This window comes from Scyliorhinus canicula, chromosome 5 (assembly GCF_902713615.1).
Source record: "Scyliorhinus canicula chromosome 5, sScyCan1.1, whole genome shotgun sequence".
Lineage (NCBI taxonomy): Eukaryota > Metazoa > Chordata > Chondrichthyes > Carcharhiniformes > Scyliorhinidae > Scyliorhinus > Scyliorhinus canicula.
In genome coordinates, this window is record NC_052150.1 from 85,800,506 (window position 1) to 85,828,153 (window position 27,648).

General features: G+C 45.6%; 1 protein-coding gene across 2 annotated transcripts in view; it reads left to right on the forward strand.

The window, feature by feature from the left end:
- Window positions 1-27,648, forward strand: part of nek10 (NIMA-related kinase 10) — a 377,347-nt gene that overhangs the window by 141,980 nt on the left and 207,719 nt on the right. For both annotated transcript variants that reach the window (XM_038797318.1, XM_038797319.1), the window contains exons 6-8: window positions 13,927-14,011; window positions 25,290-25,331; window positions 25,425-25,503. In XM_038797318.1, the coding sequence (XP_038653246.1) occupies window positions 13,927-14,011; window positions 25,290-25,331; window positions 25,425-25,503 (206 nt within the window). The remainder of the gene's footprint in view (window positions 1-13,926; window positions 14,012-25,289; window positions 25,332-25,424; window positions 25,504-27,648) is intronic.

The window sequence follows — 27,648 nt, forward strand, 5'->3', positions numbered from 1 at the left end:
GGGTTCCTGGTTTGTGCTCCAGAGAATACTCGTATGCAGCGAGCAACAAAGCCCAGGGCTGGATCGGTGCGGAAGCAATGGGTGGTATTAGCTTATCCTCTCTGAAAAGTCCCAGCAGAAGCTTATGATCAGTCACGATAATGAAGTGGTGGCCATATACGTACTGGTGGAAACGTTTCACCGCAAAGACCACTGCCAGGCCCTCCTTCTCGATCTGCGCGTACTTTTTTTCTGCTGCAGTCAATGTGCGGGAAGCGAAAACTATCGGCTGCTCGGCCCCGTTCTCCATCTTGTGGGACAGGACGGACCTAAATACCATACGGGGATGCATCACTTGTGACGAGCAAAGGCTTTCCAGGATCATAGTGGGTTAATAACTCAGACGACGACAATTGTTGTTTTACCTGCCGGAAAGCGGTTTTTTGCGGCTGACCCCAAACCCAGGTGTGATTCTTCTTTAGCAGAAGGTGCAACGGGGCCAGCGTAGTTGCCAGATTGGGGAGGAACTTTCCGTAATAGTTTACGAGGCCGAGAAACGGACGAAGATGCAAAGTGTCAGTCGGGGCGGGGGCCTGTAAAATCACGCGCACCTTCTCTGCGACGGGGTGCAAACCTTCGCGGTCCACCCGATAACCCAGGTAGACTACTTCCTTCGCCTGAAAAATGCACTTTGTGCGACGTAAACGGACTCCAGCCTCCGAAAAGCGTCTAAGGACAGCCTCCAAATTTTCCAAATGTTCCTGCTCCGACGTCCCGGTGATCAAAACGTCATCTAAGTAGACAGCAAAACGCGGTAAACCTCTCAAAATGCCCTCCATAATGTGTTGAAAAATAGCGCAGGCAGAGGATACTCCAAAGGGCAAATGTGTATATTCATACAGGCCCTGGTGTGTATTAATCGTTACATATGGCCGGGAGGCAGGGTCCAGCTCCAACTGTAGGTAGGCGTGACTCATATCTAATTTTGTGAACGAAAGTCCGCCTGCAAGCTTCGTGAGGCATTGGGTTTCGGTCGAGTCGGGAAGCCGTATTCACTATAATTTATAGTCGCCACACAAGCGAACTGTGGCATCTGGCTTTCATTACTGGGTGCTGCCCAGTCAGCGAAACGGACGGGCCTGATGATACCCAAAGTCTCCAAACGAGTGAGCTCCCCTTCTACCTTTTCGAGCAAGGCATAAAGCACCGGGCCCGCCCGGAAATAGCGCGGTGTGGCTCCTGGTCTGACTTGGATACGGGCTACAGCCCCTTTTATTTTCCCAAGGTACTGCAGGGGTGCGGGGGATAGGCTTTCGGACAGAAGGGGTTGGGCCCCAAGGCATGCACCTCCATTCCCTGTAGCTCCTGCACTCCTCGTTCTGCGCTCTCTCGGGACAATACTATTTGAATGGCCTGTTGAAAAGTCAATGTTGGCTCGGCTAACAACTTTCTCTGGGTGGCCGCATTGTTAATACTGCAAACCAAACGGTCACGTAACATTTCTGACAAAATCTCACCATAGTCACAGTACTCCGCAATCCTGCGTAGCCTGGATAGGACCTCGGCAAGTGATTCTCCTGGGGTCCTCTCAGCGGTATTAAACCGGGAACGATGGACTATCGTGGATGGGGTTGGGTTAAAATGTTGCCCCACTAAGTTCACAAGTTCATCAAACGTTTTGGTGTCCGGCGCAGCTGGGTACGTAAAGCTCCTAATCACCCCAAACGTATGCGGGCCGCAGGCGGTGAGCAATATGACCACCTGCCGCTCGTTTTCAGTGTTGTTGTTTGCCCGGAAATAGTAACGCATCTGTTGTGCGTACTGGTTCCAACTTTCCAGCTCAGCGTCAAAAACATCCAAACGTCCATACAGAGGCAGAGTGCAATAGAAAACAACTTCCAACCTGTATCCAACAAAAATCCAGGGAGGTGGCTTCAGCAGTGTAGACAGCTATTCACTTTAACCCTCGCACCAGTATTGTTAGGGCCACAAAGAATCCAGCACGAGTTTTCGGGATACAAAGAAATAACGTTTATTTACAATAACATATATATATATATACAACAGGAGCAGCAACTTCCCTTGCTGCTCACTCCTCTCTGCTGGTTCCAAACTGGCCAGCTCTATTTATGCAGGGAGTCTGCTAATGATTTCTTCCCCCCCCCCCATTGGGGAAGCTCATACTCCCATAGGATTGTGGGATTGTCATTAGTCCCCAGCAGGTTATAACAGGAATTAACTAGGAAACAATGGTTTCATGTTTAGTATTGAGGCCATGGTCCAGGGGAGATAAAAGAAAGTGCCAGAGAGCTAACCTTTGGCATCATATAGTTAGAGGTCAGTATTCTACAGTTAGAGGTCAGCATTCTGTAACAGCAGTGCCACCCTTGTGGGTATTGATGCAATTTCCATACACATAGCCTTCACCTATTTTGGGCCCTTGAAGTCGTTGGGAGATCAGACAGTTAGGCAATTACTGAGGTCATGGCGCTACCAGAATCATTGCAGTGACCATTTCACAATTTAATTTCATGGACTTAAGAAAAATGCTTAAGGTTCTGGATTCTCAGGCTACAACCCATAGATTCCCCAATCAATAGATTTCCCAATATTAGGACATTGTCTTGCAATTATGCCTAAATCCAAACCTTTTGTGTCGAGGGCCACATTTAATTTTCCTCCAGTTCGGAGGGGGGAGGTGCATAAACAAATTTTAGAAAGATGAGGGGCGCAATTCTCCGCAAATGCGGAGAGTCGTAAAGGCTGCCGTGAAACTGGCCGTGTTTCACGGCAGCCTTCACGCCCGTTCCCGGGACCCGATTCTCCCCTCCCCCCCCCCCCCCCCCATCGGGGCTAGGAGCAGGACCCTGGGAATCATGGCGTTGCGGCCTTAACGACCGTCATTAAGGCTGTGCGCCAAGATGACGCGCGGCCGGCTCCAACCCGCGCATGCGCGGCTGATGTCATCACGCCATTGACGGAACCCGCGCATGCGCAGTTCCGCATTTCTCCACCGCCGCCCGACAAGATGTGGCGGCTTGATCTTGTCGGGCGGCGGAGGGGAAATAGTGCGTCCCTTATGGACGCAGGCCCGACGATCGGTGGGCACCAATCGCGGGCCTGTCCCCTCCCGAGCACAACGGTGGTTCTCCCGCCCCAAACGGGCCTCTGGATGCCCCAAACGGGCATCCAGCGCCTGTTTTTACGACGGCAGCAAGCAGGTGTGTTTGCTGCCGTGAAATAACGGGCGTAAAGGCCCGGCCGCTCGGCCCATCGGCCGCGGAGAATCGGCGCTCGCCGTAAAAATCGGCGAGCGGCGATTCGTGACATGGGTCGGGCGAGGGGGGGAGAATAGCGGGAGGGCGTGAAAAATGTCGGGAGGCCCTCCCACTATTCTCCCAACCGGCGTGGGCAGCGGAGAATCGCGCCCGAGGTTTGGCACAACAGTAAACATGAATTTCAAAAAGAAAAGCTGATGTATGAAAAGAAACAGCTTGCTGAGCAAAAAAAAGTTGCAATAATAAATTGATAGTTAAATATAAATAAATGAGTAATAAATAAAGATGATTAATAGAGTGTGAAAGATTGAGCGTTTGCATGTCCAGCTCACTCCCAGGCTCACTGTATTCACTCAACACACTCACTGTGAAAGTGGGTGAGGGTGAATGAGAACTCGGAGAGTGAGCCAAACACACACACTCACCCTCCTCATTCCATACACATGCATATGCAGTCACCCGACACACACTCACCTCTCACCCATACTCATTCATTCATTCGCTCACCCACTTTTCTCAATTGCAAGTCAACTCTTCCGCTATCAGAAATTGCTCTGCTACTGCTAGCAACACCTGGATATCAGCTGGCTCTCCTTCTTTGACCCATTTCCTAATCTTTTGTAATTGAGCTCAGATGAACCAGTCCATGACAACTAGCTCCATGATACTCACCAGATGATTTAAAAAACTGTTTCATGGGATGCGGGCATCGCTGGCCAAGCCAGCATTTATTACTGGAGGGAATGCAAAGGCGATTCACCAGAATGTTGCCTGGGATGGAACAATTAAGTTATGAAGAGAGGTTGGATAAGCTTGGGTTGTTTTCGCTGGAGCAGCGAAGACTGAGGGGCGATCTGATCGAGATGTACAAGATTATGAGGGACATAGACAGAGTGGATAGGGAGCAGCTGTTCCCCTTAGTTGAGTGGTCAGTTACGAGGGGACATAAGCTCAAGGTGAGGGCCAGGAGATTTAAGGGGGATTTGAGGAAAACCTTTTTTACCCAGAGGGTGGTGACGATCTGGAATGCACTGCCTGGGAGGGTGGTAAAGGCGGGTTGCCTCACATCTTTTAAGAAGTACCCGAATGAGCACTTGGCACATCATAACATTCAAAGCTATGGGCCAAGTACTGGTAAATGCGATTAGATAAGTAGATCAGGTGTTTTTCATGTGTCGGTGCAGACTCGATGGAACGGAGGGCCTCTTCTGCACTCTATTACTGTGTGATTATCCATCCATAATTGCCCTTGAACTGAGAGACTTGCTAGGCCATTTCAGATGACAGTTCTAGAATTGCATGAAGGCCAGGTAAGAACAGCAGATTTCCTTCCCTAAAGAACACTAGTAAACCAGATGGGCTTTTAGCACAATTAATGGTAGTTTCATGGTCAGTAGTTTCATGGAGGCTAGCTTTCAATTCCAGACTGCTTTTTTATTATTTGAATTTAAATTCCACCATCTGTCATCGTGGGAATTGAACCTGTGCCCCCAGAAGATTAGCAGGACATTTAGATGACAAGTCCAGTGTTAACACCACTACATCACCATCTCACCAGTCTGTAGCTTTCACTGGGCCAGCTGTATTACTTTGTTTATCTATGATTTTGGAGGTAACCTCTTAGGCCTAGACTTGAAACAGTCGTGCATTATACATCAGGGTTACTCTACTCTGGACCAGAGTTTCCTCTTCAGTATGTGGCAATCAAAAACATCTGTCAGTTTCAAGTCAATAGTTTGCCATATTTGCCTCTCTTACCAGAAAGGAGTCACAATCTCTGCCCACTATTTTTCTGGCTATTCTTCTGCCTTGACACTATTCAAAGGCCTAAGCTAAGCTTCTGATCATTTGTAATACCAGTCTATGTTATATAGACTGTATGTCTGTCATCTTGAATCGAACAGACACCTGTATCAATTATGAATCTCTTCTTCACTTCTTCGTACTTTAACCATCGTAATCCAATTTATTCTTGCTGGCGTGTGTAGAATATTTTCATCTGCTCCTGTTATGCCAGGAAGGCCTGCATGAAGCTCTCTCAGCATTCCCTTCTTAATACTATGTCTTGGATTCTGAGTACCAAAATCAGCTTCTGACACTATGGGGGGAATCTTCTCCAACTCTTGAAGGAAGCTTTAGAGGCGTTGGGATGGTCAGGAAAATTAGAGAAAGCTATGACGGGACCATTTACTGGCATAGTGGTATTATCGCTGGACAAGTAATCCAGAGACCAAGGGTCATCTCTGGGGATCCGGGGGCAAATCTCACATTGGCAGATTGTGACATTTGAATTCAATAAACATCTGGATTAGATGTGTAACGGTTACCATGAAACCATTGTTGATTGTTGTAAAAACCAATCTGGTTCACTACTATCCTTTAGGGAAGGAAATCCTTACCTAGTCTGGCTGACATGTGATTCCAGACCCACAATAGTGCTTGACTCTTAAATGCTCTCAGGGATGGGCAATAAATGCTGGCCCAGCCAGCGAAACCCACATCCTATGAATAAATTTAAGAAAAGCCACTTTTTCCAAGGCTGAGTTGATGAAGAAGTCGATGAGATCCCCACGGCTGAGCAGGAAGGCAACTGATGCGGTTAACAGGCAATAAAGAGTGATTTTAGCTCTTTTCCTACATTTAGTTTGTTTCCTACATTTCCTGCAGGGGGCACAGTAGCAGTGGTTAGCATAGTTGCTTCACAGCTCCAGGGTCCCAGGTTCGACTCCTGGCTTGGGTCACTGTCTGTGCAGAGTTTGCACTTTCTCCCCGTGTTTGCGTGGGTTTCCTCCGGGTGCTCCATTTCCTCCCACAGTCCAAAGATGTGCAGGTTTGGTGGCTTGGCCATGCTAAATTGCCCTTAGTGTCCAAGAAAAAAGGTTGGGTTGGTTGGGGTTACAGGTATGAGGTGTGGGCTTAGATAGGGTGCTCATTCCAAGGGCTGGTGCAGACTCGATGGGCCGAATAGTCTTCTTCTGCCCTGTAAATTCTATGATTATGAAGCAGTCCATGCTGTGGCTTCTATGCAAGTCAGAAAAGTGAGAACACAGTGGGAGTGACTACCTCAGTACCTGACAAACTGTAAAAGCTTTGATTAGTTGCACTAATGAGCTGCAGAAATGGCCAGGCTTAGAGGCTGCGTCGCAGAGCACTCCTTAAGTAAGAGAGTGCTGATGCCTGGAAGGCACTTCACCTGACCACCTAAAAGACATAATGCTGCAGTTTCTAGAAATCTGAAATAAAAACAGGGAGACCACACTTCAGAACTGATGGAGGGTTAGAGATGTGATGGGCTTTATGCCGTTGAAAGGGGGAGGGGGGGGGGAGACGGAACATCAAAACGGAAGGTCTGGAATGTGTAAGAAGGCAGGAGAGATTAAATGACAGGAGTAATGAGAGAAAAAGTAAAGGTTTTGTAAAGAAACAACGAGCTAGATTCTCCGGTCGCTGACGCCAAAACCGTGTTCGGCAATGGGCCGGAGAATCCAAATTCCCAACAGAATCTTGGGGGGGGGGGGGGGGGGGGGCACCTCCGTGATGCTCTAAAGAACAAAGAAAGGTACAGCACAGGAACAGGCCTTTCGGCCCTCCAAACCTGCGTCGTCCATGCTGCCCGTCTAAACTAAAATCGTCCACACTTCCGGGATCCGTATCCCTCTATTCCCATCCTATTCATGTATTTGTCAAGAAAAGAACAAACCCTCCGCCCCCTCCAAAACAGCATACTCTGTGAGGTCCGCCCCCCCCCGACCGGCTGAGTTCCTGACAGCGTGGGTCGCATGTGGTCACACCCGTTGGGAACTCGGCGTGGCGCCACAGTCGGGGGAGGGCCAATCCGCGGGCAGGGGTGGACATATTCGGGGCTGGGGGCACTGTGGTGGGGCGGTCTGGGGCGCGCAAGCCGCCCAATAAGGGACTATCTCGTGGGCTGGGTCCGCGAGATGAATCCGCCATGAAGCACTGCGAGGCCGCTACTGTGCGCATGCGCAGCCGCGGACCCGGCAATTCTCCAGGCCATATCGGCAGCTAGAGCTGAGAGCTTACACTGCCTGGCTCCTATTTTCACACCGTCACTATTTTCACACCGGCTTGGGGACTTGGTCTCCAGAATAGAGAATCCAGCTCAATGCATTTGTCCAGAGTGAGTATGAATGGCAGAATAATTAACGTAACTATCTATCCGAAAGAAAAAACATGTTAAACACGATTCAGACTGACACATGGCAAAAAATAGAATGAAAATGAGGACAGAGTTCATGGTCTGAAATTGTTGAACTCAGTGTTGAGACGAGAAGGCTGTAAAGTGCAGCTTCCAACAACTTATCAATGCCATCGCCCCTCCGGATCTTCTCCTTCATTTACTCTGACCCCATCCCTTCCTCTACTTCCATCTCTTGCCATATATTCGCAATAACGTCTGAACTTCCACTCGCTGACCGAATGATCTGTAATTAACAAAGGATTTAGCTTTTTTCCCTCACACTCTCACCTCAATGAATTTTGAGCTCGGCATGATGAGCGGCATGATGGCTCAGTGGTTAGCACTGCTGCCTCACAGCACCAGGGCCCCAGGTTCAATTCCGGCATGGATGTCTGTGTGGAGTTTGCACTTTCTCCCTGGGCTGCGTGGATTTACTCAGGGTGCTCTGGTTTCCTCCCACAGTCCAAAGATGTCAGGTTAGGTGGATTGACCATGTTAAATTGCCCCTCAGTGTAGGTTAGGTTAGGGGGTTACATAAGAACTTGGAGCAGGCGTAGGTCATCTGGCCCCTCGAACCTACTCTGCCATTCAACCTTTAGCTTGCCCAACACTACCTCCTTAGTGATAATGATCGTTTCTCGGTCCTCACCTGCCATAGCCTCCTTGTCGACAATTATTGGCATGTTATTTGTCTTCCACTGACACAAAATACCTGTTGAATGCCTCAGCCATTTCCTCATTTCCAATTATTAAATCCCCCTTCTCATCCTCTAAAGGCCCAATGTTTACCTTAGCAACTCTTTTGTGTTTTATCTATTTGTGGAAACCTTTGCATCTGTTTTTATGCTCTGAGCTAGTTTACTCTCATAATCTAGCTCACTTTTCTTTATAGCTTTTTTCGTGGCTTTCTGTTGACCATTAAAGTTTTACCAATCCTCTGGTTTCCCACTAATCTTTGCCACTTTGTTTGCTTTTTCTTTCAATTTGATACCCTCCTTTATTTCCTCAGATAGCCATGGCTGATTATCCTTTTTCCTGCGGTCCTTTTTCCTGATGTGTACTTTTTTGAATATGTTGGAGGGGGGGTAGTGAGCTTGGGTGGAGTGCTGTTTCAGAGGATCAATGCAGACACGATGTGCCGAATGACCTCCTTCTGCACTGCAGGGATTCTATGATGTTAAGCACTTCTGTCGCTTTCGCCTCCGTGCCCACCTCTTTGGCCTTGAATCCTGCCCAATCCCTTCACCCTCATCCAGTATCCTCCCTCTGTCTGGCATTTTATCCTTTCTTGATTTTTTTTTCATTGAGAACTGTCAGGCGGAATTCAACCAAAACTCAAACTTTTGATTTGCTGTCGTAATTTCTTGCTGTACCTGCATACTAACTCTGAGTTGCTTGGACAAGCACACCAAAGTGTCTCTAAACATCAAAATTTACACGTTTCATGTCTTTTAAAAATATTCTTTTTTTTAATTACTTCACAAGATGTTAGTGCCACTGGCTAAATCAGCATTTGTTGCCGATTCCTAATTGCCCATGTAAATTTGACGGTGAGCCACCTTCTTGAAATGCTGCTGTCCATGGTGTAGACACACCCGTTAGTTTATCTATCTTATTGTGAATGCTTCTGGCATTCAGATAAAGAACAATTCATCTATTCTCTGCATGGACCTTACTCGGTGATGTGCAGTTATTGTTAAACTCACTGTCCGTTCTTGGTCCACTCTAATATGTACCTGCAACACTATGTTCTGTTGCCTTAACTTTTCTCTTTGGATTTTTAAATCTCCCTTCACCCAAAATCTCTCCCCACAGCACACCCCCCCCCCCCCCCCCCCCCCCCGCCCCCCTCCCCGTCCCGCTGTTCGTTACAATCCTATCCACAGTCCTAGTTATACAATACGTCAGGACACTGGTCCCAGCCCAGTTTAAGTAAAGCCCATCTCAACAGAACAAATCTCTCGATCTTTCCGTGAATCAAACTGGTCTTCTTCGACCATTCCTCCAATTTTTCATTTTCTAATCTGTTTGACTTGACGTCAGTTGTCACATGGCTGAGGTAACAATCCAGCGATGATTACCATTGATGTCCTGCATTTTAATTTGGATCTTACTCATCAAACTCCCTTAGCAGAACTGCATTCCCAGATCTACACATGTCATTCGTTACCACGTGCACCACACCAACTTAATCCTTCCCCTCCAAGCTTACCTCCAACTGTGAGGTGATATCCTAACCATGGCACCATGTAGGTAACACAGCCCTCAGAACTCCAAGTTGCAATTGCAGAGAACAGTGTCTACCCACTGAATCTGCTGTCCCCTATCACAAACATATTCCTTTTCTCTCCCCTCACTTGAATGGCATCCTGCACTATGGTGTCATTCTCAGTTCACCCTGCAGCCCTTTTCCTCATCCACAAAGGACCTTTTATTGGTCAAACAAAAAGGTTGAGGCTCCTTGTTTGTTGGAGCTCCATACCTGCCTGACTCAATTGCAACCTCCTGTTCCTGACCGTTGACCAATTCTAAAATTCTACATAAGGGTACTTGCCTCCTGAAATAGAGTATCCATATAACTTCCCCATCCTTGACACTTGGCAGCACCTGGAGCTCAGACTGAACTTAGCAAATTCTGAGCTGAAGTTGCTCAAGCCACAAAAATGTATCACCAATATAGCTGGCCGGGCACCAGTGCAATATTCCACAGATCCCCATACGTTGGGCAGCACGGTAGCATAGTGGTTTGAACTGTGGCTTCACAGCGCCAGGGTTCCAGCTTTGATTCCCGGCTTGGGTCACTGTCTGAGCGGAGTCTGCACATTCTCCCCGTGTCTGCGTGGGTTTCCTCCGGGTGTTCCAGTTTCCTCTAACAGTCCTAAGACGTGCAGGTTAGGGGGATTGGCCATGCTAAATTGCCCTTAGTGTCCAAAAAGGGTAGGAGGGGCTATTGGGTTAGGGGGATAGGGTGAAAATGAGGGCTTAAGTGGGTTGGTGCAGACTCGATTGGCCGAATGGCCTCCTTCTGCAGTGTATGTTCTATGTTGCAGTCACGCCAAACCACTAGCCCTGTCATGTCTGGCTAAGCTTGTTTATTTGTCATATGAGGAGAGATTGAACAGTTTAAGCCTATATTCTCTAGAGTTTAAAAGAATGAGGGAAGATCAAATTGAGATACACAAAATGCTCAAATGTGTGGATAAAATAGATGCGGGGCATTCTAAAATGAGAGGTCATAATCTTAGAATAAGAGATAGCATATTTAAAACAGATCCGAGGAGAAACTACTTCTCCCCAAGGGTTGTGAATCTGGAATTCGCGACCTCAGAGTGTGGTGGGTGGAGGGGCGGTCAGTAAATTTAAGGAGGAGGTACACAGATTTTTAATTGGTAATTGGTTGAAGGGTTATAGACAATGGGTGGGACTGTGGAGTTGAGGCCATGATGTGTTTAGGCACAGGAAGCTAAATTGCCTACTCCTGCTCTTAGTTCATGTGTTCTAGGGAGGAAATGTCTAGCTGATTTCGCAAACCAGCTCTTGGTCTGTAGTATTGTAGGTAACAGATGAGGAACATATCAGCCATGATCAAATGGCAGAGCAGACTCTGTTAGATCTGCACTTTTCTGTTATTGCAACTTTCTGTGACGCTGCACCATGCAACTAACCATGCAGAAATTCTGACTACTCGTCTCAGGTGCAAAGTAATTTTATTTGTGTATCTATTGATCGATTATAAAATAAGTTCTTGTTAGAGAATTTAAAATGCTCTCAATTCAGCCCTTGCCTGCAAAAGGCTTTTTCGAGAATCAGATTATCCTTAGTAATTCGGATAAATTGAATTCAAAATACAGTAACAGTTTCTATGCACCGAACAGTACAAAGCTGTACAGTTTAAAGATAGAAAATAGACTAGTAGATACTAGAAAGTAGATAGCTTTTAGACAAGAGTAAAGAATGATTCATGAACAAAATTATGGTCCGTAACCATGACTTTTTAAGGAATTTGTTATCAGTCTAAATCAATCTATTCCTTGCCCCTGTAACGCGTTGATTGGTTTGAGTCAATCTTTAATACTTGTGATTTGATCCTTGCGTTGTCAATCTATCATAAGAAACATTATTTCGTCAAACTTAAAATTGACATTAATGTTGCTTCTAGAAATTCTTCAGTAGGGCTTAAACATATATTGGTATGTGACAGTTGTGCTTATCGTATACTAGTATGCGGTTTATCCAGGGCACGTAATTGGATTATGGCCAATTCCTTCTTTCGGACTAAGGATTGTTCATGGGTGCAAGAGGGCAATAGCCTGAGGGTCATTGTGAGAAATGGTTGCTCAGATGTGCATGTGAAGTGCTGACAGAGGGGAATGAGTGGAGCTGCAAGGTAATGTATCTTGATCCGAGACATGGGCCGGAACTCTCCGGCTGTTGGGACTCTCTGTTCCTGCTGGCAGCACAACCCGGTCCGTGGGTTTTCAAGCAGCATGGAATGTTTTCAATGAGACATTCAAATGAAATGAAATGAAAATCGCTTATTGTCACAAGTAGGCTTCAAATGAAGTTACTATGAAAAGCCCCTCGTCGCCACATTCCGGCACCTGTTCGGGCGCCTATTAGTTCTAGTGTCAACCTAACCTTCGTTAGAAATGTTGCATTTGCTTAATTCTTTTGCAAGCTGTCTGCTTTTTGCAAACAGATATATATTTTGCAGAGCCATGATGGAATCCATTTTGAATGGTTTATGATTGAGCTTTTAAATCAATTATTAATTCAATTTATTAATTAACCCTCTTTTACCAATAAGGAATAGTTTCCTTCAGACTCGATGGGCCAAATGGCCTAATTCTGCTCCTATATCTTATGAACTTATGAATTTAATTAATCAATTTGTACTATGAAAGCAGCAAGTCACTTAGCTTGGTAACAAAAATAATACCAGTTACAGAGGCTGAAAAATGGTTTTAAAAAAAGCTCCTCTTTCCACTCTGCATCGAATTCCCAGCTGTACCAAATTTCCAACTTAGCTTCGGGCCTCATCATCTCACTGTGTGCTTCCCCCCTCCCACAATCCCATGACTCTAACATTTGCTCGCGTGCATTTTCTTCGACAAGGAGAGAAAGCAGGGAGGTGGGAATGTCTTGTGTTCAGAGGAGTGAAAGACAAAATTTGTGCAGGGTAACTGTGAGGCATGGGTGCAAGAGGGCAATGGCCTGAGGGTCATTGTGAGAAATGGTTGCTCAGATGTGCATGCGAAGTGCTGACAGAAAGGGGAATGAGTGGAGCTGCAAGGTAATGTATCTTGATCCGAGACATGGGCCGGAACTCTCCGGCTGTTGGGACTCTCTGTTCCTGCTGGCAGCACACCCCGGTCCGCGGGTTTTCAAGCAGCATGGAATGTTTTCAATGAGACATTCAGTGACAATGGCGGGAACAGAGATTCCCACCGCCAGCGAATGGCATGCCGCCAAGAAATACGCAGCTGTGAGACTGAAGAATCCAGCCCATGTTGTGCAAACAGAGACTTCATTTTTTTGCACAAAAATTTGCTTTTGACTAACAATTTGTATGAAATATTTGAATTTTGGGATTTTTGTTTATTGTCATGTCTACCAAGGTACAGTGAAAAGTATTTTCAGATCATTAAGTACATGAAAAGAAAAGGAAATAAAAGAAAATACATAATAGGGCAACACAAGCTTCACAATGTAACCACATATTACCAGCATCGGGTGAAGCATACAGGGGTGTAGTGTTGATGAGGTCAGTCCATAAGAGTCTGGTAACAGCGGGGAAGAAGCTGTTTTTGAGTCTGTTTGTGCATGTTCACAGAGTTTTGTATCTCCTGCACCATTTTGCTACACTTATCCCATTTCACAATGTTTTCCACTCCCTTTCATGCCAGCCCCATCACGCACCTCCCATCCCCATTCTACACCTTCCACCCCCATCCCACATCAACACCCCCCTCCCCACCCCCACCTTTCATCAATTCCATGTCACCCCTCACAGAAACAGTCTTTACAGATAGAGCTCCCTATATATTCCACTGATTTCTTGTTCTCCACCAATCCTGCTGCTATCACCAATTGATTGGTGGCTGCACATACCCTCGTGCTCCACAGACCTCTGCATCTCCCAGGCACCATCCCCAAATATAACCACCAACAGGTGCACCCCTTAAACTGATCAATCAAAACAGTCCGAACAGACAAAACCTGAGTATTGTTTCAGGTTAATAACTGTATTCATTATAGATTGACAAGGCAAGTATGAATTATTATTATAGGTTGTATGAAATGTGCTTTGGAGTTTCATAAACTGTGCAGTCAGGAGTCAGGAAAACGAGCTTGATATTGATTGGCAGAGGTCTGTTAGGCCCTGATAAATAATTTACAAAGAAAGCTGCTTTTTAACAACAGCTTCAGAATAATTTGTAACTTGTTGTGCTATCTTTTCTGTTACAGAGAGTGGGTAGTTAGAGTCCCACCTGCTAATTTTCTCCGGGTGTTAATCTGCCTGAGATTAATAATGAGGGATCCATTTTATCAGGTTTGTTCAATAAACAAATTCACTCAATTTGTCTGCTTTGTAGATTTATGTAAAGTATATGAAGACTTCTTACCAATATTGTAATGTTGCATTAATTATGTGAAGTCAATTGCATTATTTGTTATCACTTCTTCTGCTGCTGATGTTTTCACTGACTGGAAGGTGGTTTGGTATGCCATCAAAAGCTTTCCAAAAAAGCTTTTTTTTTGGTAAGGATTTGGCCTGGTTGCTTTAGTTTCACTTATTTTTATTCTTCCTGAATAAAAACGAGTGGGTCAAAGTAAACCTGTGAAAATAAATCCACCTAAATTAACAAAAGGAAAATAGAGCCAATTCTCTTAGGAAGTAGTGTTGCTAGGAACAGACTCAGAAGAATCTCGACTAATGAGCTTGATTGGGTGTGAAATTCAGCAGCATAATGCCGCTAAAACCTACCTCCTTGCACACAATACGCCGCTCACAACTTTCTGCATGGCATCACTGAAGTGGACTGGTGAGGGTACACTGGGGTAAACTCGAAGACTGTGAATGGATGCTATCCTGATGGGCCCCATGCAACACCAGGATAATAAATTTGTTCAGTGCAACAGTATCTTCATTAACCACCCCTGAAACGGTAAGTTTTCTGAAACAAGATGAGCCCTGCTCTGGGGCTATTGAAAGGAACACCCAACAGTTAAGAAATGAAGAGCTTTTAACTTACCCTTTTGTTAAGGCAAAATTTGTAGTGAGTTGCTGGAGCAATTTGGACTTTTTGTTGACCACAGAAAGGAAGGAAAGATACATAGTCTTACATAGTTATGGGGGAAATTGCTGCAGCATCACTTGGCCTGCAATATGAGCAATATATAGAAAGGTGGAGGCAGAGAGGAGACGCTCCCAAAGGGAATAGAATGGGGGCTCCCCATAATTGGCTGCAGTTTTAAAGTGTTCAGAAGCATCATTCCTCCTTAGGAATGAGTCAGGATGCTACACTTCACAAAAGAGGTTTTCACCAACCTGGAGCTTGATTGTGAAGATGCTCCTTTCAATGACTGTGGGGGTTCCCATCACCCTAACATTCCATGCCTGTGCATCCTTCTAGATGTGAGAATTTCATTGCTGCACAATGACACGGGGAGGTCACGGACACACTGTAAGAAAAGAAAGGATACTTAATGATCTTTTCCCTTAGAATAGGACATCGGGATGAGAGTGCACATTCATTCAGTAGAATAGTGGACTTCATGCACCATCAGTTGCATGTATGTAACTCTACATTCCCAGCACGTCAATGGAAAGAACACCGCTATCAAAACTGTTTCCCCATTGTTGGAGCAGTTAGCGTACAATCACACCAAAAAGTTCATTTTGGTGAATGCCTGCTATCTTTGAATTGCAATTTTGGGTAGAGTGAAGTCTATTGGGTTTTTGCTCACCTCATCACATTCTATCCATGTTTTAAAAATTTATTTTATTCCAAACATATTCAAAGATACAAAAACATAAATGAATCAAAAAACATTTTCCGCACTTCACAATTTGTGCAAATGTTTTTTCCTTGTCACCCCCATCCCAACTGCGACGAACAATTCCTCAAACATGGTCATGAATACAGTCTCCACCGTGTTTCAAAGCCCTCCGCTGATTCCCTCAATTCAAATCCTCCCCTCCATCAGCTCTGGCATTTCGGCATTTCCAATACCCCAAAAATCGCCACCATGGATCCGGCCTGGCCTCTACCCCCATAATCTTCGATAACGTCCCAAACAGTTTTTCATTTTCATTTTCAAACACCCCCTCACAGTATCTCTCCAACTTCTTACAGGCCCAGAACATAAGCGCGTGATTTGCTGGTCCTCGCCCACGCTCGTCTGCCACCCCCTGGAAGAACCCACATCCATGCCCGAGTCATTTGCACCCCATGCACCACCTTAAACTGAATCAAACCCATCCTCGCATACGAAGCCAAATTCACCCTGCGCATTGCCTCACTCCACACTCCCCATCCTCCTCCCATTTCTCCTTAATCCTCATCATCTGCGCTTCCCTTGCTCCCCCAGTCACTCGTATATATCCCCAATCTTACCGTCCCCCTTCCACACCCGGGAGTAGCAATCGCTCCAACAGGGTATACTCCGGCAGCTTGGGAAACCCTTTCCATTCCTTCCGTGCAAAGTCCCTCACTTGCATATACCAGAACTCTCTTCCCTTTGGCAGCTCCACCGTCTCCCGCAGCTCTTCCAGACTTGCAAACCTCTCCTCCAGATATAAATCCCTTGCCTTCACCAGCCCCACCTCTCTCCACCTCCTAAACATGCCATCCATCTCCTCTGGCCTAAACCCATGGTTCCCTCACATCGGCGTTCGCACCGACATCAACTCCATCCTAAAGTGTCTCCTCAACTGGTTCCACACTCTAATCGTGGACTGTACACCGGATCCACGATGTACTTCCTTAGTGCCAGTGGAAGCACCGCTGTCACCATGGCCCTCAGGCTGGACCCCCCAACAGGGCTCTTCCTCCATCCGAACACACTCTAACCCAGGGGTAGGCAAACTACGGCCCGCAGGCCGCATGCGGCCCGCCAAAGGTCTTTATGCGGCCCACCAAGATCAAGTCATTAAAAAAAAAAAATTTTATTTTTTTAATTTTAAGGTTAATGGGGGGGCTGTTGGGTTACTGGTATAGGGTGGATACGTTGACTTGAGTAGGGTGATCATTGCTCGGCACAACATGTGTTTCATGTGAAGTTTCTACTTTAAAATATTAATTAATAAAAATTAATTGCTTTTTTTTTCTTTAAAACCTTTTATTTTGGCTATTTTAAATATTAATTATTTTACTTAATATACTATGCAGCCCTTTAAAATTGTGAATTTCTGAATGTGGCCCTTGCACGGAAAAGTTTGCCCACCCCTGCTCTAACCCCTCCTTCTCCACCACCGCCTCACCTTCTCTGCATTTGCCGCCCAATAATACTGCAACAGATTTGGTAACACAACCCCATTCTGCCTCTGTAGCAGGGCCCTCTTCACCCTAGGTACTTTTCTCGCCCATATAAACTCCGAAATCGCTAGATCCAGTTTCCAGAAAAAGACTGACGGAATGAAGATTGTGAGGGTCTGGAATACAAACCGGAACCTTGGTAGAACGTTAATTTTTACCACCTGGACTCTCCCCACCAATGCCAGTGTAACATATCCCAACTCCTAGAGTCCTCTCGAACCTCCTCCACCAACTTTGTCAGGTTTCATTTGTATATCCTCGCCTACTCCCCCGTCACCTGAACCTCAAATACATAAACCTGTCCTTGGCAACCCTAAATGGCAACTACCCAAGATTGGCTCCAGACCCGCCACATTCACCGGAAACACCTCACTCTTTCCAACATTTAGTTTATAGCTCGAGAAGGCCCCAAACCCGTCTAATAGTTCCATAATTCTCCCCATACTCTCCAATGGGTTCGACACGAACAGCAGCAGGTCGTCTCCATACAGCAACACTCGGTGTTCCCTACTCCCCCTCACAATCCCCTGCCACTCTACTGACCCCCTAAGGGCCATCGCCAAGGGTAATAGCAGCGGCAACAGCGGACACTCCTGACTTATTCCCCTGTCCAACCCGAAGCTCCATGAACTCATCTCGTCTTGGGAATTCCAGCTTATCGAAAACCCGCCCCATATCCCCTTCCTCATCGCCTGGATTGGCTCTATAAAATTTCTCTCAATATCCCTGAACACCTTGTTAATCTTCCCCAGCTCCGACACTAGCTCCCCCGTCCCTGTATGTACCCTCAGGATTTCCATGGACGCGACTTGCCTCCTTAGCTGATGGGCTAGCATACGCTTGCCTTTTCTCGATATTCATACTGCACCCCCCTCGCCCTCTTTGGCTGCCCCACTGCCTTATCCTTATCCATCATCAACTTATCGAACTACCCCTGTAACGTCTTGCTCTCTGCCAATCCCTCCTTGGTGGGGGCACTCGAATATTTCCTGTCCACCTCTACTTTCTCAACCATCAAGTATCCATACTCCACCCTCCTATCTCTGTGTGCCTTCAATGAGATAATCTACCCCCGGACCATCGCCTTCAACGCCTCCCAAATGTGGCCACTGATACCTCCCCATTCTGATTCATTCCACACAGTCTCTGATCACCGACCATATCTTCTCACGGAACCCCTTGTCCACCAAAAGCCCCACATCTAACCTCCATCCCGGCCTCTGCTCCTGCCCCGAACTAAACCTGATCTCCAGCCAGTGCGGCGCATGGGCTGAGATCACGATTCCCAATACTCCGACCCCTCACCAACATCGCTCGGCTCTCCACAAAAAAGTCAATTCTGGAGCACACCTTGTACATGTGCGAGAAGAAGGAGTACTCCCTCTCCCCCGGATTCCTAAATCTCCACAGATCCACCATTCCCATCCTTTCCATAAACCCTCCCAGCTCCTTCGCCACCTTCAACTTTCCCATTGACTTGGGGCTCGACCTGTTCACCCTCGGTTCCAGCACACAATTAAAATCAACCCCATAATCAACTGATGCGTGTCCAGGAATCGTTCTCAGCAACCCCTTCATAGACCCCAGGCCATCCCAATTTGTTGCATAAACATTCACTAACACCACTGGCGTCCCTTCTTACACCCCGCTCACTATCATGTACCTCTCACCCTGGTCCCGCACTTCGTTGGCACCTACAAACCCTGTCCTTTTGCTCAGCAGGATGGCTCCCCCTGCGACGTTAAACCAAACTTGATCCACTCATCCCTTTCTCAACCTAACCTGATCCTTAACCTGGAGATGCATCCTGCAGAAAGATGACCCCTGCCTTCAAGCTCCTCAAGTGCGTGAAGACCCAAAACCTTTTCACCGGCCTGTTCAGTTCCCGTACATTCCAAGTTAAGAACCTTACCGGAGGCTTACGCCTCCATTCCCCTCTACTGCCCACCATTCCCCCATTCCAATTCTGCCTCCTTTAATTTTGTCCTGAACTGGGTCCATCCAAGATGGTCCCCCTCTCCACCCATGACCCCACTCATTCTCCAACACTGACACATTGCACACCCCCGCTGCCACCTCCCCCACCTCACGTCCGTTCACCAGCAGCTTCTGCCTGAAGACTCCTGCCATCTAACCCTCCCCCGCCCTTCCCTCCTTGGTCTGTGCAAACCCCACCCGGTGGACCCCACTCTCCCTCAAACAAACAAATTCATCCCCTCCAAAAAGACAAACACCACAAACGGCCGGAGGGGGGGAGGGGGGTACATTGTCCCCTTACAAACTTGTTGCCCCTTAGCAAACAATCACAGCAGCAAAATCACCCCACCCAGGGAACCCTCCCCCCCCCCCCCCCCCCCCCCCCCCCCCACTCTCCAGCCACCACAATACCCTCATCTTCCGATCTCTGTTGCTCCAGCTGCTCCGTCTCCCATCAACATTCCGTTCTCCCCCAGTTCATGGCCCTTGATGAAGTCATTTGCCTCCTCTGGGGTTTTAAAATAGTACTCCCGGCCTTCAAAAGTCACCCACAGTTTCACCGGGTACAGTACCCCAAACTGGACCTGCCTTCGGTATAGAACCGCTTTGGCCTTTTGGAACCCGGCACGCCTTTTCACCGGCTCTGCTCCAATGTCCAAGATTCGGAGCCTGTACCCCTCCCATTTGCAATTCCATTTCTCCCTGGCCCACCACAGGATTTTCTCCTTCTTCACAAACCTATGGAGCCTCACAATCACCGCCCCCGCCCTTGGCTTCTGCCTTGGGGATCTGTGCATCCTATCCACCTCCAGGGCCTTGTCCAGCACCCCCTCCACCTCCAGCCATGCCAACATCCTTGAGACATATCTTATGACCCTTGTGCCTTCTACACCCTCTGGCAAGTCAACGATGTGCAGGTTCTGTCCTCAGGATCTGTTCTCCTGCTTTTCTACCATTGCCCTTAGCGACTTGCAAAGGTCCCCCAGGTTCCCACCACCACCTCCAATGCCACCTCCCAATCGGTGTGATCGGACATTACCTTCTCCATCGCCCTGATCTGCGAACCCTGTATCTCCAGGCACTTTTCAACTCTCTCCATCAATCCTTTCAGAGGTGCTGATGCTCCCTCAATGGCATTCGACCGATCTTTATGCAATTCCTTTGCTGCTGGCAGAACTCCTCTCTAATAAACACCATCAATTGCTCCATCTGCGATTATCCTTCCCCCTTCACCATATTCCAAATTGCTACTGTACCACAGGTCTCCTCCAGTTCCTTGGCCAGGTCTTTAACCTTCTTCTGCCGGGTCTGATAACCAGCAGACATGCCAGTCACGGGGGAAACTTCTCTTCCACACCTTCAGCTACACTTTCCGTACGAAACCCTCCCACTTTCGGGTAAAGAGACCTCAAACCAACGCCTTCAAGCCGGAGCTGCCCTGTGTGTGACCACTCACTCCATGGCCACCACCAGAAGTCCATCGCATTCTATTCATGATAGTGTTCAGAGTGAGAGTAGGCACCTACACATGCCTCATTACATTAAGGGTCAATTTTGGAAGTGAGCCTGGCTGTATTTCTGAGCTGCTCTGAAAATTGCACCCTTTTGCCACTATTCCATTCAGCAGAACTATGTCTTTTAGTGTTGACATGAATCATCTGGAGAAGGTCCCCACATATTGCAAAGCTTGCCCAAAGGAGTGGCAAGTATGTAAAGATTTGGATCAGGATTCTCCGGTTCTACAGCCACGTGTTTCTCCAGGGCATGTGGTTCACTGGTGGCGAGATTCTATCTTCCCGCCGCTTGTCAATGGGATTTCCCATTGTAGCCACCCAACGCCACCGGAACCCCATGGGTGTGGGTGCGCTGCTGACGGGAAGTGAATTGCAATGACTGGAGAATTCCAGCCTTGGTTTTTTCATTTCCTCTGTTCAGGCAGGAGTTTTGTGTATCATTTACCAGTGTCAGGTTGTAGTTCAGAGTATTTCCGCCTTCCCTGAGTTTAAGTGACCTAATCCCAAGGATTTAGGCAGAGTCAAATGCTTCCTGAGGTGGCTAGCAGCATTCCCACCATGTCATACTGTTGTCCATGAGTTGAGGAATTTTTAGGCCAAATTACATTAAAACTGAAGCTTAAAAAAATGTAAGTTCGCAGTTTACATCATGTTGTATTAGTTTCTTAATCTTTTGAAATGTAATATTTACCAATAACCATAATGAAAGGAAGACAACGCCTCCACCTCGTGTGTGAGGTTATGACCTGATAAAGCTGAAGGTGGTGTATGGAGCACACCTTACAAGGGTGAGGATGAGCCGACTCTTTGAGGGGGTAGAAGATTTATGTGAACGTTGCGGGGGAAGCCCCGCAAACCACGTTCATATGCTTTGGTCCTGTCCAAAGCTGGAGGATTACTGGAAGGAGGTTTTTAGGATAATATCTAAAGTGATGCACGTGAAACTGGAACCGGGCCCTCGAGAGGCCATATTCGGGGTGACGGACCAGCCGGGATTGGAAACTGATGCCGAGGCAGATGTTGTAGCCTTCGCTTCGTTGATCGCCCGAAGGCGGATCCTGTTAGGGTGGAGATCAACTTCTCCACCCTGTGCCCTGGCGTGGCGGGGGGACCTGCTGAAATTCTTGACCCTTGAGAAGGTCAAACCAGAACTGAGGGGAAGGATGGAGGGGTTTTGGAATTCATGGGCGTTATTCATTATGCACTTTCGAGAATTGGATTACATCGAACATTAGGGAGGGGGGGTGTTGGGAGGAGGGGGACTGTATGTGTTAATGGGGACTATGGGTAATTACTGATTCCTTTTTGTCATTTGTTTATGTTAACATGCGGGCTAATGTTTGGGGGTTTGGTGGGAGGATGGGATCGTTGTTATTGATATGGGGATTGACATCGCATTCGTTACTGATTATTGTTTATTGTTGGGTGTAAATTTGGGAGAAAATGTGGAAAAGGAGAATAAAAGTTTTTTTTTAAATGAAAGGAACACAAGTATGCAAATTAAGGGAAAATCTTTTTTAAAAATGGATCATCTGAACATGTTATTTAATAAGTGAAAGTAAATTTCCAGCCAATGAATAATTATAGTGAACAAGGCATGGCCCATAGAACCTAACCATTGGGAAGTCAACATAAAGATTGAGACGTCTTTCACATCATCTCTTCATAATACTAGCATCTTTCTCCAATTTATTACCCAAAACAACAAACTGATCAGCTCTGGTGAGCATTACACATCACCAATATTTGATTTGCAGAAACATTGTGAGCAGTTAATTTAACACAGGTCGTTAATCAATTATCATTGCATTTGGCATACATAAATTTAGAGAACAAATAGAATTGAAGAGTGTGATGCTACTTGAGATCATGTTATACAGCCAAGATAAAAGAAATCTACCATCAGCTTCAAGCTGCCCACGGGATTGTTGTTGACGGGCATACAAACTGGCGGGGGAGATGATGGCATAGTGGTAATGTCACTGGACTAGTAATCTAGAAGCCCAGCCAATTCTCTGGGGACACAGGTTCAAATTCTATCATAACAGCTGGTAGAATGTAAATTTGATTAGAAAATAAAACTGGAAAAAAAAATCGAGTTCTTTGAACCCATCTGGTTCACTAATGCCTTTAAGGAAGGAAATCCTTACCTGGTTTGTCCGACCCATAGCAATGTGGTTGTCTTTTAACTGCCCTCTGAAATTGCTTAGCAAGTCATTCATATATCAAATTGCTACAGGATGGACTTTTGTGGTTCAAGAAGGTGATTCAGCACCACCTTCGTAAGGGCTATTAAGGATGAGTTACAAATGCTGGCTTTGTCAGTTGATACTCACATCCTATGGAAAGAATATTTAAAAACTGGAAAAAAATGTCATCTGCTGTATGGAATGGACAGTGACGCCGTGTCCAGAATTCTGCAGGCCCCAGCCTTGTTTACATTTAGCCAATGAATTGCAGGAGATCATATGACCTCCCCTGTGTTTCTTCCTGGATTAAGATTTGCCAGTATTAATTTCCATGATCATGCTCTTCCAAGCCACGCAAATATATTTTCCTATTTACCTTTATTGGGTCTCTGACACTATAATCCGTGGAATTTATAGAAGCATGCATGCTCCAACACTTCTATCCAAAAACCATTTCAAAATGTCACTAGTCACAGCAGTGGAGATGAGGGCAGTAATGTTGTTGACCACATTACTGTCCAGTTAGTACTAGGCATGACAAGTTAAGATGCAAATAATAGAAAAAACGAGCCTATGTTGATTAATCTGACATTGCTCAGTTTAGATCCAACAGGTTGTGACTCAGGGCTTGTTCACTGTGCCGAGGTTCTTTGGGTATACCGCCAGCATCCATCTGATGTACAGGCCAAGTCAGCACAGATGTTGTTGGTTTAACAATAAGGGTATTAGTGCTTTGCTGGACCTATAGTTTGTTAACTTGTTTCGTTAAGAGATTCCGAGGGTCCATATGAAACAGTGAATGTAGAATCTGCGCCACCATTACTTCTGTCCAGCAAACGTTGTACATCTCTCACTACTGTAGAGGAAGGTACTGAGGATGCAGGCCTGACAGACCCTCAGTTTGGTCTTCTCCATCGGGTTGCTGTTGTTCTAGACTCTCTTACTCAGCTTGGACATAGTTTTTGCAAAGTATGTTGATTTTAGCATCATGATGGATTGCTGGTGATGGTAAAGATTAGATATGTGAAGCTATCAACGACTTCGGATATCACATTATCAATGCTGATTGGTGGTCTGACAATGCCGTGGACCAGGGCATTCACCTTCCTGATGGTCAGATTAAGCTATTTAAAGGCATGAGGCAGTCTATTCATTAGCTGGTGAAGGTGTTCCTCTGTTTGGAATGGTCATGAGGCATTACTAGCATAGGGCATCTCGCTGATGAGCACTTGGCATACTTTTGTCTGGTTTTCAGGTGGGCAAAGCTGAACTGCTTTGTCAGGTCTGGTATGCAAGTAGACACCTCAGTGAATTACCTGAAGGCATAATACAGCAGCAAAGAGAAGAATGTTGTAGCGTGTTGGTGCCAGAATGCCACCATGTTTGATCCTAATGCAGATCTCAAAGGATTCCGATGTTGCCCTGTCATAGCTGAACTTACCCAGCATGTTATTATGGAAGGTGGAGATCACAAGGGCAGCCAATTTTCTTTAGCTTAAATAGGCCGCCTCTGCTCACATGGCCAAATGCCTTGGTGAGGTTAGTGAAGGCAATATATGGTGGTCTCCTTTGTTCATGACATTTTTCTTGCAGCTGCTGGACTGAGCAGATCATTTCAATTGTAAATCTTCCAGTTCTGAAGCCATATTGGGATTCAGGATAGATACGTTCAGCCATGGTCTGTAGTCTTACAAGGGCAATATGAGCAAGTAATTTTCTTTTAATGCTCAATGGAGCAATGTCTCCATCGTTGTTGCAATCACTGCAGTTGTCCTTGTTCTTAAAAAAGGTCTCAATCTTGGTATCGTACATGTGCTGAGGCACTGTGTCTTCCCTCCAGTAGAGGCAGAAAAGTATGTGCAGATTCTGCAAGAATGTCCATTCCCTGTGCTTGATGAGTTCAGGATATGCAGCATCATGGCCTGAAACATTGCCAATGGCAAGTGAGTCATATCTTTGCTAAGCTACTCCACTGTGATTTTGGGATCTGTCTATTCCATGTCAGGAAGGTATCTTGGGTGTCTCAAATTTCTTTGGTGATGGTGTTTCCCCTGGAGTACAACTCAAGGTAGTGTTGCACCTAATCTATTTGTTGCACTCAGTGATGACCTCCCCAGAATTTGTTTTCACCAGAACGGTTTTCTTTGCTGATGCACATGTGGCCTTTTTGATCCCATTACACACATCCTTATTATTCTCTGTGTTGAAGGACATTTGGATATTCTGGCAAAGTTGTAACCAGTATTCAAGATCACACAATCCCTCCTTTATCTCTTCAAATCCAAGTCTCTTTCAAATTTATTTCACCTGAACCTCCCCTTTTATGTTCACATAGCTGGAAAACTCCTCCTACTCCAGGTGCAATTATCTTTAAGGGAGAAGACTTTAAAGGAACCTTACCCCTACTTGGGGATTGGAGCCTTAACCAGCTGACACCTGATCTACTGACCCTCAATCACACTTCTATAATTTTTAATGACAACCATCACGTTTTGTAAATATACTGTAAACTTAGATGTGACTGGGATTTGTCTCACTTAATCCATTGAGCTTTGTCTCTTAAAATGACTGAGTGAATATTCATGTGTTGGTGCTCATTTATATTTCAGAAAGTTTTCAATGAACTTGGAGGTGTTGAGAGCTTGGCACAGGTACATCCTCATGTTTAATAACATTTCACTTTAAATATATTTAATTTATAATTTTTCAAATGTTTAATTACATTGTATCTTCTTTCTGTGTAGTACATGGAAACAGTGGCACATGGCTATCTTGGTTATGGAGGACAACAGTTTGTTGTTGACAGATTGGTCACTGTGACATGTAAGTTCAATTTATTTAACTAATATAATGTATTGCAACCAGTGCCCTTCTGTATACTGTGTCACATGATTACATGGTGACATCATCAGACACACTTGGGAGATTTCCCTCCCTTTCATCTTGGACTGTGAGCAAGCAACATCTCTGCAATAAACTCTGACAACTGGTCAAGTAACCTACGGTATGGCAACCTGATTATCCTTTGACTATACTGTGAAGAAAAGCAAAACCACTTAAAATAGAACAGTAAACACAAGTCTGGTGACGAGGATGTTATTCCAGTAATAGTAAAAAAAAAACAACTCAGACCTGGACCTCGAGTCGAAGATCAATTTTTGGGAAACCACTCCACTATCCATAAATGTGCAATAAAACTGGCTGTTGGTAATGGGGGGTTTAGCCTTGCTAGGAGCGCATATTAATTTAGAAATGATAAGAAGCACTCAGGGCTGTTCCTTTAATTTTTTCTATGCGGCTGGGACTCAGGAGCACTTGGGAGCATTGGAGGTGGGAAAAGAGAAAAGTCTTCAGCCAGAGCATCAGTTGGTTCTGCAGGTTGGCACAATCGGTGGTCTAAAAAAAACCTCCTGGAAACAAATAGAGAAAGCCAGGAAATGAAGGGTAGGCTGTAAAAAAAAAAAAGAGTTATTTATCGAAGCAGGGGAGCCTTTCCTGCATGCCTTCACGTGTAGCGGGCTGCAGCGTCAGATCCTCGAACTCAGAAAGAGAGATAGAGAGACCTGCTTTTGGGAAGTAACTGCACAAAAATGAAAAATGCAATGATAGTAACCAAGGTCAGCTGAATTACAGCTGAAATCTTCTGTTTTCAAACAGATTGGTGTTTGCAAAAAAAATTTCTTAAAGCTAGTCAAACAAAAAAAAAATCAAAAAAGGTACAAATTGAATTGGAAGAGAATTAGAGGGCAGCACGGTAGCATAGTGGTTAGCACAATTGCTTCACAGTTCCAGGGTCCCAGGTTCAATTCCGGCTTGGGTCACTGTCTGTGCAGAGTCTGCACATCCTCCCCGTGTGTGAGTGGGTTTCCTCCGGGTGCTCCGGTGCAGACTCGATGGGCCGAATGGCCTCCTTCTGCACTGTAAATTCTATGAAAATTCTATGATAAGTAAGCACTACAATTTAAGAACAGGTTATTGCAACGCTGGGAAAATGTAATGCTATGGAACCATTAGGTGAGAATACGGAATCATGGAGTTCCTATGAAGAGTACTATCTTGCTGCAAACAGGTTACTGGAAATAATTAAAATCGCAACTTTCTCAAATGCATTAAGGATGGAAATCTTTCAACCTATTACAAAGTCTTGTCCATCCTGCAAATCCTGGTACAATAACTTACTAGGAATTAACAAGGACATTTGAAGAACACATTTTGTCCAAACTATCAATCATAGCAGAGAGATTCAGATTTTGTCGACATAGTTAAGAAGATGGTGAAAATATTCCACAATTTGTAGCTGTACTAAGAAGACTAGCCAAGAATTGAGAGTTTGGTCGACCCATGAGAACATGCTGCAAGACAGAAGATGTGTGTGAGGATTGAGAAATTAGATAATCCAGAGATAATTGTAGACATAAATCTCTCTAACACAAAACCTTGCTGTTGAAATAGCAGTGTCTATGGAATTGGCAGCAAAAGAAGCTTCCCAAATTGCAGCTGGCACCAAAATAGACAAGATGAATACTGAGAAAAGAAAAGATCTCAACATGCAAGCATGGCAGAGGTGTGCCCAGGTGGGACATTCCATTCAACAGCAAATGTTTCAATTGTGGCAAGAAAGGTAACATAACAAAGGCGTGCTGGGCCAGACAAAATCCTGAAACTTCAAAGATGGGTAAAAACAAGAACTCGCCCAAATCCAAAAAAAGATTCTACAGAATGACCAAATACAATGAAAATTACCAGGAAGATACAATATCTACAGAGATCAAAGAACTAAAACTCAGTGTATTATCAATACAAGCCATTTGGGGTGTATCCAACACAAAATGAGAATGAAATTAAAATGGAAGCTGTATCCCTTATACCTGAAAAATGATATCAACAAAAGCTCAAGAACGTACCAGCTGCTAATATAATCTTGGGAATTTACACAGACGAGGTTTTTCCAGCGTAGGTTATATCTTG